Genomic DNA, 18,188 nt, shown 5'->3' on the forward strand with positions numbered 1-18,188 from the left:
TGCTTTACCATGCAAGAAATGGTTACACATATTCAAGTGCTAATTGCAGAAGACAGCACTGCAAATGTAAACATCATTGATGAGACTAATATTATTTACCAAAGAGCCAATGTTAGAGAAACATTTCAGTTTATTATAGTTAACTTGTCTATGTTACTAATTTCAACTGTTTGTTTTATAATGAAGTGGGCCCAGGTATAGTTTAATTGAAGTATTAACTTAAAAATTGAGTGGCTAGAATATTTCACCAAAATATATTGGATAAGATCCAGTCTAAGTTAGCTGCACTTTGTTCTAACTGATACTAATGTAATGAAATGTAACTACCTTTTCCCATTGAAATCAATAATAACTAAAGCTATTTTTCCCCTAGTCTGTTTTCTGTTCCTTTATAAATCAATCATATAATACCAGTCAAGAATTATGTATGCAGAAAATCTCTGAAAACTGGCTAGTAAAGTTTAACTTAGATCAAACCTTCACTGAAATGTCCCTTTGATGTTGTTCTGCATACCTGTAGTGAAGCAGTGCTGTTTTCAGGCATCACAGCAGAGCTAGTGAACTGCATAGAACCCATTATTTTGGCTGGTATAGAAAATCCGTTCATGATCTCTGTTGCTTTTTCATGTCACAACATCTAAGGGTAGATAGGAATGACCTTGTCTCCTGCTATCACTTTTAACAGCCTGATTAATTAGGGCAGGACCTAAGTTTATTTATCTGACCATTACGCCCTTGGGGGCTCCTCCCACTCTTGTCTGATTGTTCTCTTCCCCTCATCCTTCAAAGTCATTCCCACATACAATTATACCTTGGCTATCACACAAATAGATGCTGCCTAGGGAAGTTAGAAAAGAGGGAGTGTAGCCCACAGCTGCATAGTAGATAGAACAAGAAGCTCATGAGGGACTTTCCCTAAGTCAGGGGTAGGCAACCTTGGCTCTTTTATGACTCATGGACTTCAACTCCCAGAATTCCTGAGCCAGCTGGCTCAGGAATTCTGGGAGGTGAAGTCTATGAGTCATAAAAGAGCCAAGGTTGCCTACCCCTGCCCTAAGTTATTGGGCTGTAAAGGTAACAGCAAATGAATTGTACTTTCAGGACTTGCAAGATTCTGTTAATAGTTTTACAATAAAATAGAATTAATTTATCTCATTGGGTTTCCTATTTGGTCTACTTGGTAAGGCTGATTTCAGTCTTGCAAGTCTGAAAGTTCATTCTCCTGCTGTCACCTTTACCGGCCAATAACTTATGGAGTGTCCCTCCTGAGCCTTTTGCTCCACCCACTATGCAGCTGAGGCTATGCTGTTTATCTGACTCTTCCCTAGGCAGCATCCTTCTCGGGTCTCCCATTCCCACATTCCATTACACAGCACCACCCAACCCCAATAATTGATGTCAATTAAATTCAACAGAACTGCAAACATAACTGCAAAGTGCTATGTCAATTGGCAGGATCCATTCTAACATATGGTAGTTCTCAAATATATAGATACACATACATGCACACATACAGAGAGAGAGAGAGAGAGAGAGAGAGGGAGGGAGGGAGGGAGGGAGGGAGGGAGGGAGGGAGAGAGAGAGTATTCATGGTTAACATACAGTTAAGGCTGGATATCTGCTATTGACTTAAGCCATGGAGTTATGATGGAGGAATAAATGAATGGATGAAAGAGCATGGTATTTTTAAAGGGCACAAGAACCAGTCCAAGCAATTGCCATATTGCTACTATGGGCATGTTTGACAAGCCAGACTTTGACTTGGAGAAACAAGGTTTGAGACCTTTTGATCTTATAGGAGCCGGTGAACTTTCAGGTGAAACTCAGAAAAAATAGGTCATATTGGCATATTCAGTTTAGAAGAGGTCTCAACCTCCTGCTGTAGAGGCCCTGAGCAGGCTGAGTTGCCTGACTTAGAACCTAAGCAGGAAAATATCCTTAGCCCTACCAAATGCCGAAGGTTCCAGCAAACAGGGCAAAGATCTTCAATGAGGTTCCTTGAAAGACAGATGGATTGGTACATTTAGATCCAATTCCTGGATCTTGCATTTGTCTGCACTGAACTTTGGATTCTGAAATTTTATAATTTCTTTCTCCTGAACTCTTGCATTCCAGTGGCGAAATTTGCAACAACCATAAAGACTTTTTGTCTAAGGTGGCCTCTTAACTTATAAATGTTGGCACAGAACAAATGCAAAAGAAGCACATGGCACCGATTACTAACATGCATGATAGAAAAAAGGGAAACACTTGCCTTTCCAGTATAATATATGATGAACAGACACTGAGAAATGTAAATGTAAAATATTGTGTAGAACTCTGAGATGCCTACTAGGTTGTAGACCAACTGCTTTCTACAGAGTAATCCAGGAAGAATAATTTGTTGTAGGAGATATCCTCTTCTACTTGTCTAAAACAGGTGAACATACAACTGGATATATTACAAATAAATTTCAAGCAACTTGTAAGCAAGGAATACAATGCAGTGTGAATAGAGCAGATGTGACTACTGTGGATATTCAGAATATTAATTACCAAAAGAAAAAACACTGAAGCAGCTGTTAAATATGCAGAGTATTAGGTTTTGCCTCGAGCATGAAATCAAATTCTATACATTTGTGCATGGTAATAAAAATGGCCTGCCTGGGAATTAACATCAAACACATATGATAAAATTGATTCTCCTTCTGTAACGGCTACAAAGAAGGTGTCTAATGCATAGGCCAATGTAAAATAGTATTGCTGAGTTCTCTTCTGAAGCCAAGAATGGTATTAGAACATTTTGGTAAATGCAACTGATACAAATTGAATCTTATCAGCATAGAACTTACATGTGAGTCATAGCCAAAAGATGGGATGATGTCTATTTTGTACAAAAATCTACATCAGCATACTTCTTAGGGAGTTCTCCTTTTTTATTGTATTGTCACCTGATCATTCACAGGGGGAAAAATACAAAACGAATCCCCCACACCACAAAAACAAGTATACAATGAGGAATCTTGTAGAGTTCAAGAACAGATCAACCCTTCTTAGCTACAAGCTAAGGAACTCTCTCCTTTCCTTGTTTTGCAAGAAATAAAAATTTCTCAGATACAAAGAGCAAGATTTGACCCAACTTTAATTATACCATAGCTGTTAGAACAGGGCTGCAGAATATTTCTCAAACTAAGGGCAGGCCTTGGTGTTTCATTTAATGATTCAGAGTTACCTTCATGAGTGGGACCCACAGAAAAAATATATATCAACATCTTCTCCTGTTTTCACATGAAATCTTAAATTTTGAGCAATTTTTCTGTAGCACTGAGAGAACTGGAAAAGCACATTTAATTCTGGTGCCTCAGGTTAGGTACTTCTATCTTAGTACCTATAGATACAGCTTAAATATGTGGTGTAACTAACTTTTCGGGTCATGGTGAATAGTTATTTTATTGAATGACAGGTTTGCAACAGATGAACAATATGTTAATTGACTGACTGCATGTGCACTGCAGAACACCAATTCTTCCTAAATATTTCAAGGCACTAATTGGTAATGGTTAAAATTATAGAGAGCACCATCTCTATTTCTGGACATAGGTTTTCTTGACACAGATGTTTTTCGTCCTGCTATCCCTATAATGAGTACTTCACTTTGTGTATGAGTGCACATATGATGTCAGTATGGAAATGATAAGGAGGGTTGCTAGGAAACTACAGCTTGTTGACATGAACCTTACCACATTTGGAAAGTAATTCATACAGAATTCTAAAATGACAGGTTTTCCAGATATTTGAACAGTCAAGAATGACTTGCTTGGTCTCTGCTGAAAATTTGAAACAAGTCATTTTTATTGTCGGCATTAGTCTCTATTACCATACTGTTCTATATTCTATAAGAGCCATGGTGGCATAGTGGTTAGAATGCAGCACTGCAGGCTAACTCTGCTCACAGCCACGAGTTTGATCCTGACCAGCTCAAGGTTGATTCAGTCTTCCATCCTTCTGAGATCAGTAAAATGAGGACCCAGATTGTTGGGAGCAACATGTTGACATTTTAAACCACTCAGTGAGTGCTCTAAGCACTTATATGGAATGGTATCTAAATCTAAGTGCTATTGCTATATTTGTATACCTAAAGTATGTGCACTTCTAAGTTTATTAAGAGCCATTTATAAACCTTAACTCAACTGTAGTTCAAACACCCAACAGCCTCTGTGTGCAATATTCCCAATTTATAGCAGATATGGGTAGGTTATATATCTGACTATATGTTAACTAACTTCCAGAATTGGGATCCACTTATTAGTGTCATGATGTCACCTTTCCCTAGAAGTAATGTGCTTAAAGAATGAAGAGAAAACAATACAGTATACAGTTATGAAATCTTTGTAAAGAAGCTTGTTTTAAATGAAATGACAAATCAATACACCAAAGATGTGCAACTGTTTCTGCATTGAGCTGTATTTTACCTTGAGGTATCAGGGAACACTCCAAAAAGTAGTGGATGGAGTTAGAACTGAAACTGAATCTGCTTTTACTTCAATAATGTTTAATTAAACTATAGCATTGGTGCCTGTATTGGGATTGCACAACCCCAGAGAGACTGGATATGCAATCTCCTACTATCAAATCTTGTTCCATAAGCAGGTGACTCTCATGGCTAGGAAGGCTTTTGTACAGCTTCAGGTTGTGTGCCTTTTGTGCCTATTCCTGGATTGGGAGGTTCTGCTTACAGACACTCATGTCCTAGTCACCTCCAGATTGGTCTGTTGTAATGTGTTTTGCTTGGGCATGCCTTGAAGAGTATTCAAAAGCTATAGCTGGTGCAGAATGCAGCAGCATGGGCAGTTATGTGTGCTCCTAGGAGAGCACATATTACATCTCTGCTCAGTAGTTGCATTGGTTGCCAGTTTGCTTCTGCATCTAAGTCAAGATGCTGGTTTTAAGCTTTAAAGTCTTCCATGGCATGGGACTGGCTTATCTGGCTTATCCCCCTTTCCCCAGTTACATCAGCCCAGCTCATTAGATCCAGTAGAGAGGGCATGGTGTGGGTACTACCTGCCTATATTTGCTGGATCCCAGGTGGTAAGCCTTCTCTGTCATGGTGCCCCCATTGGAACATTAGGTCTCCCTCTCAACATTAGGTCAGGTCCATCCCTTATCATGTTTCAGAAGTCCCTCAAGACCTGGTTATGCTATTCCATGGAACCAGAGACTTGCTTAGATGGCTCCACATTGGGGGTAAACTCATTCTCTCTGTGCTAGGGATTTGTACATTTTTTTAGTTTTAAATAATTTTTATTTTAAGGTTGCTTTTTATATTTTTAGAAATCTGTTTTCATATATGCATTGTTTTTTATTGATTGTTCTATGTCACCCAGAGTCACTTCTCATGAGTGGGTAGCCACATAAGTTTGATTAATAAATAAATAAAGAACGCTGTTGTTGGATTGAATTGATGAATTCCTGGAAAAATGAGAGTTGAGAAAGTTAAAAAAACAAAAAGCAAACACTGCATGGATGTGATGGAAGCAAAAATGATTGCTTCCATCACAGCCATACAGAATGAAGGAGGTATGGAAAAGGATGTCATATAAACTAGATGTTTATATTTCTGTTTTCCTACTTCATGTGTTTAATTTTTTACTTGTTCTTTTCTTACTCACTTTCTATATTTTGCATTACACTCATGCCTTGTTTAGCAAATAACTCAGCTAGGTATTTTCCAACCAATGTATGCATTTATGAAAGTTTTTTGTGCATATGACAATAGTGCATGCTGTTGTGATAGTAACACTGCTGTAGTTATGTGACAGAACTTTATATGAATAAGATAGTAGCAACCTGTGATCTTTGTAGGGTCTCCTTTCTCTGTCTCTGTCTTTCCGTTTCTCTCTCTGTCTCTCTGTGTGTGTCTCTGTCTCTCTCTGCTCTGTCTCTGTCTCTCTGTCTCTGTCTCTCTCTGTCTCTGTCTCTCTCTTTCTCATACACACACACACACACACACACACACACACACACACACAAACATGTTCACTTAACAACCATTTTTCTTAATGACCTGGACATTGTAACAGAATTCGGTCACTAAACTAGGAATGGATGTTCATTATTTAACCTGAAAATGAATACTCTGATTCCTTATGGATCTGCTTGTATGCAAGATACCTCACCTGCCATTTCTCCTGCTTGTGAAGGACATTTGAATGTACTAAGTATAGTAGGACTCAAGTGCTCATTCTTGGCTGTCTTATAGGTCTCTTATTCCAGCTAGCATTGTAAAACCAGAAGCAACCAGCTTGTTATAATGTCAATTGTTGGGGGTGGATAGCAGTACCAAAAAATTGAACTCCAGTAGGTGGCCTATAGAAATTAGTTAGAATGTATCCCACATCCTCATTATGCTAGCTACAAATGAACAAAATTACTTTGAACTACAATGATTCTAAAAGAATCAAGATGATAAGTTTTCAAAGCAAAGTTTCACTGTTAGCAAGGATATAACATACTGATATGCACCATATGGACTGAGCAAAGATGAAGACGCAGCAAGATTCTTGAAATGATCAAATGAACCCTGTCAGCAGACTAAAATGGGGTAGCTTATAAAAAGTTTCTTACTCTTGTTTTAAACCTTAAAGTTGAAACCACCAGAGTTAGTTAAAAATTTTCTACAGGCCATAGTAAGTTTTTGCTAGGAAGAACAATTATTTTATGTTTCCTAAATTGTTTTCCTTGGTTTGTTTTTGTATGAAGAGCATTTAATGTTATGCTCTCACCTGAAATGGTACATCCCAGCCTAGCACCATGAGGCCAGAACATCAGTTTGCACAGATAATAGAATAGAATAGAATAGAATAGAATAGAATAGAATAGAATAGAATAGAATAGAATAGAATAGAATAGAATAGAATAGAATAGAATAGAATAGAATAGAATAGAATAGAATAGAATAGAATAGGGAGATCTACACCAGCCCCCTGCTCAAGCAGGAGAACCTACACCATCTCAGACAAGTGAATGTCCAGTCTCCTCTTAAAAATCTCCAGTGATGGAGCACCCACGATTTCTGGGGGTAAGCTAGTCCACTGATTGATTGTCCTCATTGTCAGGAAGTTTCTCCTTAGAAATTGTGGTATAATATGAATTTAGAACAGAACAGAACAGAACAGAACAGAACAGAATAGAATAGAATAGAATAGAATAGAGATGGAAGGGACCTTGGAGGTCTTCTAGTCCAGCTCCCCGCTCAAGCTATACCATTTCAGACAAGTGACTATCTAGTCTCTTCTTAAAAACCTCCAGAGATGGAGTGCCCACAATTTCTGAAGGCAAGCTGTTCCACTAGTTAATTGTCCTCACTGTTAGGAAGTTTCTCTTAATTCTTAATTCCAGGTTGTTTCTCTCTTTGATTAGTTTCCAACCATTGTTTCTTGTCCTGCCCTCTGGTGCTTTGGAGAATAATTTGACCCCCTCTTCTTTGTGGCACCCTTTCAAATACTGGGATACTGCTATCATGACTGTATTGCTTTTATAAACTCACAGCATCAGGCTTTCATTGAAAAACCTTAAACTGATCAGCTTTAGAAATATCAGTACTTGCATCTACTAGAATTAATAGCTTAATTAATTTTAATAAACTCATGGAAATATTCAGATTTAATTGCTATTCTTTATTTTGAAAAATATTGTGTGATGATATAGCATTGTTTATTTTTCCCATGAAATATAAACATCTCTATCCAAAAGTAATTAACTAGCAAATAATCTAGGCTTTTTGTTTATTTGGTTGTTTTAAGTAACAAAGCTTGAATGCAAGATTGAAATATTATTGCACAAAATACTGAAATCATGAACAATTATGAGAGAAGGGACATCTGGTTTTAAGATGAGAAAGGCATGATTAAATTGTTAATGGAAGAGTCTCTGGAAACATTATACAGTTGAGGAAGAGGGCAATGTGAGAAAGAAACTCATGATAACCCTGTCTTGATTTCGCTTGGGATAAGGTGGAATAAAGAAAAAAGTTGACACACTTTCAAGATTCTGTTATTCTACCAAAAAGAATCCCTATTGGGTCTGTTTCTTGACCTGGGTTACCTTGATGGGATGACAGAGGACTTGATCAGCAGGAGCAAGTAAGCACAGATTCATAGAGCCAATGCCCAAATTCTGGCAGTTTTTGGGCTGGATTTATTAGTATTTCACAGATAGCTTGTTGTATTTATTATATTGTAGCCTGCCTAGAATTGTGAGAAAAAACAGTGTGCAAACGTTTATAAATTAAGTAAAGCTAAATAAATAAAATGGTTAAAAGATGTTCCAGACACAGTAAAGTGTGAGTGAAACCCATCTCATTAAAGGACAAATGTCAGTTTGTCAATTATTTTGGCAGGCAAAACATTTTGGGATAAAATAGTAGTGGCTGTTCTTTAAAAGTATCCATGACATTCCAAGTCTTGCTCAGTGTTTTGAAGTTTTCACTTGTTCCTAATAACATTTTGAAATAACTCCTGCTTTCTGCCTATTTGTAGTTCTGAACTATCAGAATCACTTGTAACCAATGAAATTGGTCTATTCACAAGATGCTGTTTATAGACATGAAACTGAGAGTTCTGTACTTCCCCAAGTCCTTCTGGTTTTTTGAAGATGGGAATGGCATTTGCTCTCCTCCAGACTTCTGGAGTTGTCTAGAATTGCCAGAATCTACTAACAGTTGTTCTACAAATTTGTCTGTTGGTTTACATCCCAGACTACTGAAGTGACTGTCTAATTCATGTATATTAGCTACAGACACATGCAAAGTAGGAGTTAAGAAGTTCTGCTTTCTCACATTACCCTTTAGCAATTCAAGATTTCATTCTTGCAAAAGATCTACCTTGTCTTGGCTTTTCCTTTGTTATTGTTGTTATAGTTTTCAAGTCTAAAACATTCTCAGCTTTAATTTTGCTGACACAGTTCTTACAGTTTGAGGAAACAGCCTTATCTTCTTCTTAGCTTAGTCAATCCTTCTTCCATTTTTTATAAATAAGTCTTTTTGTCTTCAGCATTTTGTTCATGCTAATCTTTTTAGATTTCTCCAGTTTCTGCTCTTCATATATATTGTTCAAGCGTGACTCGTCAAGCGTGACTCCTCATTCTATAGGATTTTCCTTAGTTCCTGGTGCTTTTCTCTTTCAGGAATTCAACACATAAGATCCAGCCTAACTTCCGTTAGAATTCATTAAAAACTATTATTCCAGGGTCCAACTGCAGATTGCAATTGTCAGTTTCTCCTTGCCTAAATTCCTGACAGTTCCCTAAATTTCTTCCTGACAGTTAGAACAAATAATCAGTGGGAAAGCTTGCCTTCAAATGTTGTGGGTGCTCCATCACTGGAGATTTTTAAGAAGAGATTATGTAGGTATATGTTTGAAATGGGGGTTGACTAGAAGACCTCCAAAGTCACTCCCTACTCTGTTATTCCATAAAATGTTACAATTTCAAAGATACCAGGATGACTTTCCTTAAGATAACAGCTGCTGTTACTCCTTCAAACAATTCCTTTGTGCTGGACAGGATTAGGTTCATAGTAGCAGACTTCCTTGTTCTGTCTTCCATTTTCTGACAAGTGAAGTTGCCAACAAAAGAGAATCTAATGGACCTCTGACTCTTAGCAGACTTAGATTTCCAGCAAATGTCAACATAATTGAAATCTCCCATTATCCCATTATTGCATGTGTCTCTGAAAGAATGGTCATTTGACATAGAAAGACTACATCCATCTCCTTTGTCTGCTTAGGTGGTCTAAAATAAACTTCCCTGGTGGCATCACTTTTCTTTCTCTCTTCTTTTATTTTTACCCACATATTTTTAATAGTATTTCCATGCTTTAACTCTTAGATTTCTGTGCAAGTATATATTTCCTTCTTTTATATAGTATAATATTCATAGGTTCTAGGTTTCTAATACTATGACAAACATAAGTATCATTCTATTAAGTTGTAAGTTTCAATATTATGTGACAAATATAAGTATCATTTCTATCAAGTTTCGTATTTGTCTTCCTGATTTAGGAAACCTAGTTTACTATGTTTATTTTTCATATTTCTGAACTGGTATAGAGACAAGACATCTGAGATTTGATGAGCATACCTACTAGGTTCACTGTTGTAGTTTTTCCTCTGTCCTACTCTTGTAGTTTGTTAAAGAACAGCCACTTAATATGCATGTTCAGAGTTCCATCCTTATATTTATATTCTAAGTATAGGTCCTTAGAAATAGTTTCCATCAAAAGCAGTTTAATTCAATAGGATTGCAGCATAAATATGCAAAATATCCTCAGTCTTTCCCTTATTCAGTTGTAGGTAAATCAGGAATATTCCAGATTAATAGTAAAATAGACTTGAGAGATACTGGTCCCTTTTGAATGTACAAATCATACCCAACAGACAATGAATTCAACTGCTTTTCATCTGCTTTTGTCTGCAACCAAATGGGCTGATCCCATTGTAGGCAGTCAGTCTTCCTAATCAGAAAATAAAGTAGAGAACATTTAAATGTGGAAGAACTCTATGATTTTTATCTCAGTCACTGAGCAGATTTAAAACAAAAGCAGGATTTTTCTTATAGTCTTAAGAGTTTAAATCCAAGCCTAACAATGAATAGAAATATGGTAATAAATAGTAGCAATGATCAACTTTTATTAATAGTACACACTTTCTTATCTTCGAAGCAAAAATGCTATTGCTTTTTGATTTTTTCAGTAAAAAGAAAGGTAGTTCAATAACAATGGATTCATTTTTTAATATTTGCTTTAATAGATAGGAATAAAAAAGAATGCAATAAACTAAAAATAAGAATAAATGGGGTGAAAGAAAAGCATAAAAACCATAAAAATGCGTATTTATAAAAGAATAGCTAAATTTTTAAACACAGTATTAAACCTTGATCACATGGAATAGTTGATCAAACCTTTCAGTAGATTACTACAGATCCAGTTCATTAACAGAGGATAAACACATAACAGTGAATATAACCTCCTATTTTACATTGTCTCCATTATAAAACAGCATTGTTGTTTGTTTGTTTTTGCTATACTTTATCTCAGTAAATTCAATCTTATATGGTACATCACTCAAAACATATTCACTGATCTCAACCATGTTACTCTTCTCAAAATAATTTTTAGAGAACTATATGATAAAGAAAAGTTCAATAATAGGAAGACAAGTCCATGTTGACTGCCACTATTTTACACTTCCAGCATAATAAAGTTTTAAACATTCAGATAACATCTGTTAATATTGAAATTTAACCTGTCTCCTCTTTCTTTCTTTTTGCAGAAAGCCCGGTTAGCCAGGATTCGTGTAGCCAAAACAGGAAATTCCAACGCCTTCATTCACAGTAAGCGCAATGGCCTCCTCAATGAAGCACTGGAATTGACGGTATGTGGACTAGAAAATGAGAATCTTTATAGCAAAGTTTAAGAATAATAATAATGTTGGAAGGGACCTTCGAGGAGGTCATTTAGTCCAACCCCTGCTCAGGCAGGAAACCCTATACCATTTCAGACAAATGGCTGTCCAGTCTCTTCTTAAAAATTTCCAGTGTTGGAGCATTCAAAGCTTCTGGAGGCAGGTTATTCCACTGATTAATTGTTCTGTTAGGAAATTTCTCCTCAGTTCTAGGTTGCTTCTCTCCTTGATTAGTTTCCATCCATTGCTTCTTGTCCTGCCTTTAGGTGCTTTGGAGAATAGTTTGACTCCCTTTTCTTTGTGGCAGCCCCTGAGATATTGGAATACTACTATCATGTCACCCCTTCTCTTCATTAAACTAGACATACCCAATTCCAGCAACCATTCCTTATATGTTTTAGCCTCCAGTCCCCTAATCATCTTTGTTGCTCTTCTCTGTACTCTTTCTAGAGTCTCAACATCTTTTTTACATCATGGTGACCAAAACTGGATGCAGTATTCCAAGTGTGGCATTGTAAAGTGGTATTAACACTTTAACACTTTTTATGCTTTAATCCATTCTATGGTAGATGCTAAATATACATGTCTGTATATTTTAATAATATTAAATGAAGTGAATTGCTAAATTATGAATACTAATATTAACAGAATAAAATCAGACTCAATTGACAAGTAAACACATCATTCAGGTTAACAAAACCATTATTTTCTAATTAAACATTTGGATTGTCATTAATCAGCACTATGTTTTGTTTGTTTGTTAATTATAGACACGGTCCATTGTTAGATCCATTTCTATATATCAAAATGCTTAAATTCCTTACAAGTTACCAGGTCAGTAATTCTGTTACTTGGAATCTCTGAAAATAGTGACCATCTTAATTTTCTTTTATAAGCACAAAAGACATGATTCAGACTTAGATATTTGTCCACTGGCATATTGCATCTTGACTAATCAGAATCCTAACATTCAACTGGCCTAAGCTAAATATGATAAAGTAGGATGGAAGTTAAGGGAAGCAAATTTCATCAGCAGCTTTTCCAATCTCTGTATCTGTCCCTGAGAAGAAGAAAAAAATTCAATTTTGTTAGAAACCCAGGAGACAGCCTGCCAAAAACCATATTTAAGATGTCAATTTTGCTAGAATTAATAACTAACTAGATTGGGAATAAGGATGAATGAATTATATCTCTTTAATTTCAGAGATTTTCAGGGAGGCTTTCCTGAGGGCTTTTTAGAAACAGACTATCACGATAATATTTTCAGAATACTACAACCCTGTGTTTTTCTGAATTATGATGTTTCTCCAAAGTGGAATTGTTTCCTTTTTCCCTAATAAAACACTACTGCAGACTCAGTTTGCAAATAACAAATTACCTTTAATAAATTCCAACAAGTTCAATTTTCTAACTTTTAATAAAATATTTGAATGACAATGATTAACAACAATAAATTCATCAGCCTAACTGACTTTTGTTCCATTTTTCTTTGGAAAGATTTCAGCTTTTTAGCAATAGCATTTAAACTTATATACCACTTCATAGTGCTTTACAGTACTCTTTAAGTGGTTTACAGAGCCATCATATTGCCCCCAACAATCTGGGTCCTCATTTTACCAACCTTGGAAGGATGGAAGGGTAAGTCAACCTTGAGCCAGTCAGGATCAAACTCCAGGCCTTGGACAGAGTTAGCCTGCAAAACTGCATTCTAACCATTGCACCACCAGGCTCCTTTTATCACCGTAATGTGTTAAAAATCATTTATTTTTATACTTGTTTCTACCTTTTGATTATGAAATAGCAATATTAGAGTGGAGGAAGGTGTTAAGATAAATGTCATCATTTTGGAAGAGAAGCTGGTATTGGCTTACTTGAGAGGGTATTTCCTTCTCTTTTCTGCCCAAGAATTCTGGAGATTACAGGGCAAAACAATTAGAGAGTAGAGGGGAAGGATGTTATTAAGCATGGCTGTTCAAAGCTTCAAAGGAGTATTTTGATTTAAAGCCCCTTTATTGTATCAACTCATCAAAGCAGATTCATAAATGGAAGCAGGAACATGCTTCAAAGCAAAGCAACTAAATCATATCAGGTGGCTTCAGAACATACTGTAACTTTGAACTTATTTTATAGATTTTGTGGTTTTTCTTCTGCTTCAGAATCTGCAACAGTCAATACTCATCAGGATTATTCATAACTGTTACAGGCCTAGAACTTTCTAATAATCTCCAAAACGTTCATTTTCCCCTACACTGATCTTGCAGGTCTGGAGGTATCCTAGCATCCCATTATCTGAATGGTTAGATTTACACTTCCCCAGCTTCACTTTTATGAATAATATTGTGTTGTGGATGTAGGGCAGTGTTTCTGACAAATAATTCTATTACCTCATCTCCTGGGGTGCCATAACACTTTTGAGGTGCAACACTAACATTATTTGGATTTCATTCATTGTCTTAGCTTTCAGCTTCTTTTATGCGATCAGCCACAACCTTAAAATTTACTCTTACTTGATTGAATGATACATTTCTGGGCTGGTTTTGTCAGTGCAACTGGGAATTTAGCTAAATTCTCTTAGTAGTCTAAATTTGAGCTCAAAAATGTTCAATCTCGTATGCATGTATGGGTCAGTTTCTACTTTTAAATTCTGTTCAATTAGGGCAGGTTTAAGTCTCTTGACAATGAAAATTGGATACCAAGTTAACACTTAAAGGTCCTGGCATGAATTTTATTTTACTTTACTTTATTTAATTTTAAAAATGGAAGTGGCAAGATTATGAAGGCTACTTCTATCTTACTATAACTGATAAGATGGTGCTTCCAAGGAGGAACCAAGATTGGCAAACTGATGTCCAACTAAAATCTACTTATTTTGCAATTTAAACGTATGATTCTTCGTTTTGTTTTCTGGAACAACTCACCATTGCTGTATCTTCTCCATGATAGAATAGCGTGATTCAAAATTTCTATCCAAAATGAAGATTTTGGAATAGTTTTTCCTTGAATGTTACTTTATATTGAAATACTGAATAGTACTGAAAATACTTGGAGAGATCTCAAATATGCAGGTCACACAAGGAGAACAAGAATATTTCTGAGCTAGAAAAGTTATTCGAAGAAAAGCGGGGGAAAAGACCCAAAAGTAGTAATAGAAAGCCCCTGGGTTGATCACAAGACACATTTGCCAAACAAATTGTTACAAAGAACTCTTCTGGAAGAGTCTCCAAAATAGTGTGTACTTTTTCTCATGTTGTATCTTTTACTCTAAATTGTAAATATAGATTCAAATTTGCAAAAAGTCATCCTGTTTAACTCTATCCATTGTAGAAGTTGTGTTGCCTTCTGTTCACTAAGGGCAGACAAAAATATTGCTAATGTGGCTTCCAGGCCAAATCCAAGCCCCGTTATCTGATACCATGCCTTCTGATTTTACTAATAAGATTTACAATATGTGTGGATGGGTGGGGCGAGGGGGAAGAATATTCATGATCAGACAAGACAAGACACACATACATACAAACACACATTTTGTATTACCAGAGACATCTATTTCCATATTTCTTTTGATATTATCTCTAGTTGCATCTATGTTTGTAGTGTGGGGATAATTAATTTATTCAATTTTTTTATTCATATTGTCCAGTCTTACTCTTGGATGACTCTAACAGGCAAGCTAACAGCCATCATAAGAGAATATAAAGTTTATTTTCAGGTACAACTGCAAAAATGTAGTCATGAAGGATGAGTAGGGGAAATATAATTCCATTTAATAATGTAATCATTAGGGATAGAATTTAAATTAGAGGAAGCATCAAAATATTTTCAATTTATTGCTGTCTACAGCTTTATTGCCCATTAAAACCAGCTGTCAGTTTTACCTAATGGGAAAAAAGTATTTAACTTTAATACATCTTAGAAATCTTGCTGTCAAACACATTGCACCCTTTGAACATAGCACAGTGTTGTCGTGACTTGGTTGCTGCTCCCAGTGCCAGCTCCAATGAGTTAATAAGAGTCTATGATTTAACTATGAAACCCCAGGGAAGATGCTGCAGGAATCTAAATCAGACTCAAGACTGCTTGACGTTTTTATAGCATCAGGGTTGCTTGAAAGAGATGTGCAGAACTTCCTGGAACTTGATTCTGGTCTTTTCTTTTACCTGTTGTTTTCATAAATTCCTTCCATCACTGAAGTCCTGCCACACAAAGTATCATCAGTCTAAATACAAACCCCCGGAACACAAATACGCACAGCTAAAAAGAAACGGGAAAATATGTTGCTGAAATGAAGCTTTGCAAAACTGCTTGTATTTAGATGTTACATTTCTGCTTTATACAAATTAAAAATCAAATCATAGCATGCAATATTGGAAAATATAATAAGCTGATACATATCTTCTGATTATTATTTATATAGCATACCTGATATGTAAACGATATACAATTCTGCTGTTTTTTATTCACTATAAACATTATTACAAGCTATTACATTTCCCATTGTCCTGAGTTAAACTTAGGCTACAGTAATTCATAATGAATCCACTAGCCTAGATCTGAGTACACCTGGTTTAAATATAATCCTTGACAGAATCTCAGTTCTTCCTTCCACTGTGCTTATCAAAATGTTTTTGTTTTCCCTCTGTTACTTTATGGAAGTTACGGATTATTAGATGTTGTCAATACTGCAATTATCAGCTGTCTGAATTCAGGTTGCCATCTATAAAAGCTTACTTTTCTTCCTTATTGGACAATAAATATAAAAAATCAAGTATATAAAGCTAATAGATCATAAAGCCCTTCTATGCTGCCCTCTGTTGCCAGATTTTCAAAAGTTAACTCATTTCAGAAGTAAATAGGAATGCCTACGCAATTCTTCTAAGAATCTCAGTTCCTGGGGAAAATAAAAGACCAACACTGCATTTAAACTCTAGACCTAAACCATTAAGCTTAGAACTATATATCTTGAGTAGATACATAACCCTGTACGTGCAAAGATAAAACAGGAAGCACATTTAGATCATCAGTTCAGCTGTAGCAGCCATCTAGTGTATTGAGGCTGACTTAATGCTTTTTTGTTTTAAATTCTGTAGGTCATTGACTTAATATACTTGATTGCATTGCCAAATTCATACTGTAAATTGTGGAATTTAAAGCCATAGTGTATGGCTCATCAAAATGTAAGCCTAACTCCTCTAAAGATATTACTGTGTCTTTGCTGTGTCCCCTTTGACTTTCAGATGCCACTGATAGTGCTGATGTGCTGCTAACAGTTCATGGGATGCACTTAGCCTTATTAGACACAAACCTGGTGAAATCTCCTTACTGCTGGAGCTGACACCACACAATCATACTATCAAAAATTATGTTGTGATTCAGGGTCAGCCTGTGGGTTCGGCAGTTGGGTCGGACGACTCAGAGGAGGAGGAGGGGGGTGTTGAAGAGCTTGCTGAGAATAATATTGAGGCTCCACAGAGCCCTCAGCCAGGCCCCTCCCACCTGGTCACGACGGAGACCCAGCTGTGTGAGCCTGACAGCGTGGATGAAGATGACCCACAGCTGGCCCTGTTCAAGGACGCCCGATGCAGGAGGCAGTAAATCAGGAGTAAACAGAGGAAGGCAATGGGGCACCTCGGAAGGAGGCAGAGAGAAGCCACGCCCTGAACTGTATAAAAGGGGAATGCGTGGGAGGGCTGGTTTGCTGAAGGCAACCGCTTGAAAAGCTCCTGTTTCATGGTTCGTGTTTGCTCTCTTTACTCTGTGTTTTTATGTTAATAAATTTGGCAGGCTTAATTCCAGCCTCTTGCCTTCTTGTAAAAGGGGTTGTCCCTGCCTTTTCTGCAGGGCCGGTAGCAGGCTGGTACAGAACAAATTACCATTGGAAAGATACATTTTAAAGAATGAGCTCTTGCATGGCTAAAGCATAGATTGGATGAAGTGGGCACACTCCAAATCCCTTTCATCAAATGCTGCCAACCAGTGCAGCTCACAAAGCAGAGGTATTACATATAATTGAAATGCATGCCGTCTTCTAGATGGGAGTTTCGTTCCTAAATTTTGAAAAGTGTTGAACAATGCTTTAAAATATGATTAGGCATGACATCTTAGCCAGGTAATTGTGGGCCATTTCCAAAATCTTTGAGGGCATTAGACTTATCTCATCCATTTTAGTCACTTAATGTGAACAATTTGGAAGAGTAAATTTCACAACATTAGTTGTTTTGATCCAAATGGGTGAATCCTGTAAGTTAGTAGATGTACCTTTTGATGAAGTTGAAGGAAAAATTGTTTAGCACTATATACATTCTAAAAATGTAAAAATATATCCACCAGTACTGTATATGACAACTTATTTGAAAACATGCAGAAAAAGTGAGATATTTTGATATCTCACTAAGCGAGAATTCTTCAAAATGAGCAAGTATAGCAAGAGAGCCAAAATAAACCATGGAAACTTCTGTGATTTGTATAATGTGATATTTAAAGCAGGACCTCTGGCTTTTTCCCATCACAACAACCCAGAAAAGAAACCCAGGAACAAATCTTTTCTTTTAACTTTGGCTTATTAAGGCATCCTTCTTTACACATTATGCAAAATGACATAAGAGTAGCCTTTTCTGGAAGCAATATAAAAAGAGCTCTGCCAAATCAAATCAAAAGACAATGGGTTTATCTAGCCTTTTTACCCTCAATCTTCTTCAAATGAAGAACAGATTGAAACTTAGTAGGATCAGATTCAGGAAAGAACTAATGACC

General features: G+C 36.4%; 1 protein-coding gene across 1 annotated transcript in view; it reads left to right on the top strand.

The window, feature by feature from the left end:
* The window catches only part of KCND3 (potassium voltage-gated channel subfamily D member 3), a gene marked incomplete at both ends in the record, with an annotated part of 316,955 nt that overhangs the window by 277,771 nt on the left and 20,996 nt on the right, over positions 1-18,188 (top strand). Inside the window, one exon of the mRNA XM_081322387.1 lies at positions 11,307-11,408. Coding sequence (XP_081178513.1) covers positions 11,307-11,408 — 102 coding nt within the window. The remainder of the gene's footprint in view (positions 1-11,306; positions 11,409-18,188) is intronic.

Source organism: Vipera berus, assembly GCF_964194415.1.
Source record: "Vipera berus genome assembly, chromosome: 3".
Classification (NCBI taxonomy): domain Eukaryota; kingdom Metazoa; phylum Chordata; class Lepidosauria; order Squamata; family Viperidae; genus Vipera; species Vipera berus.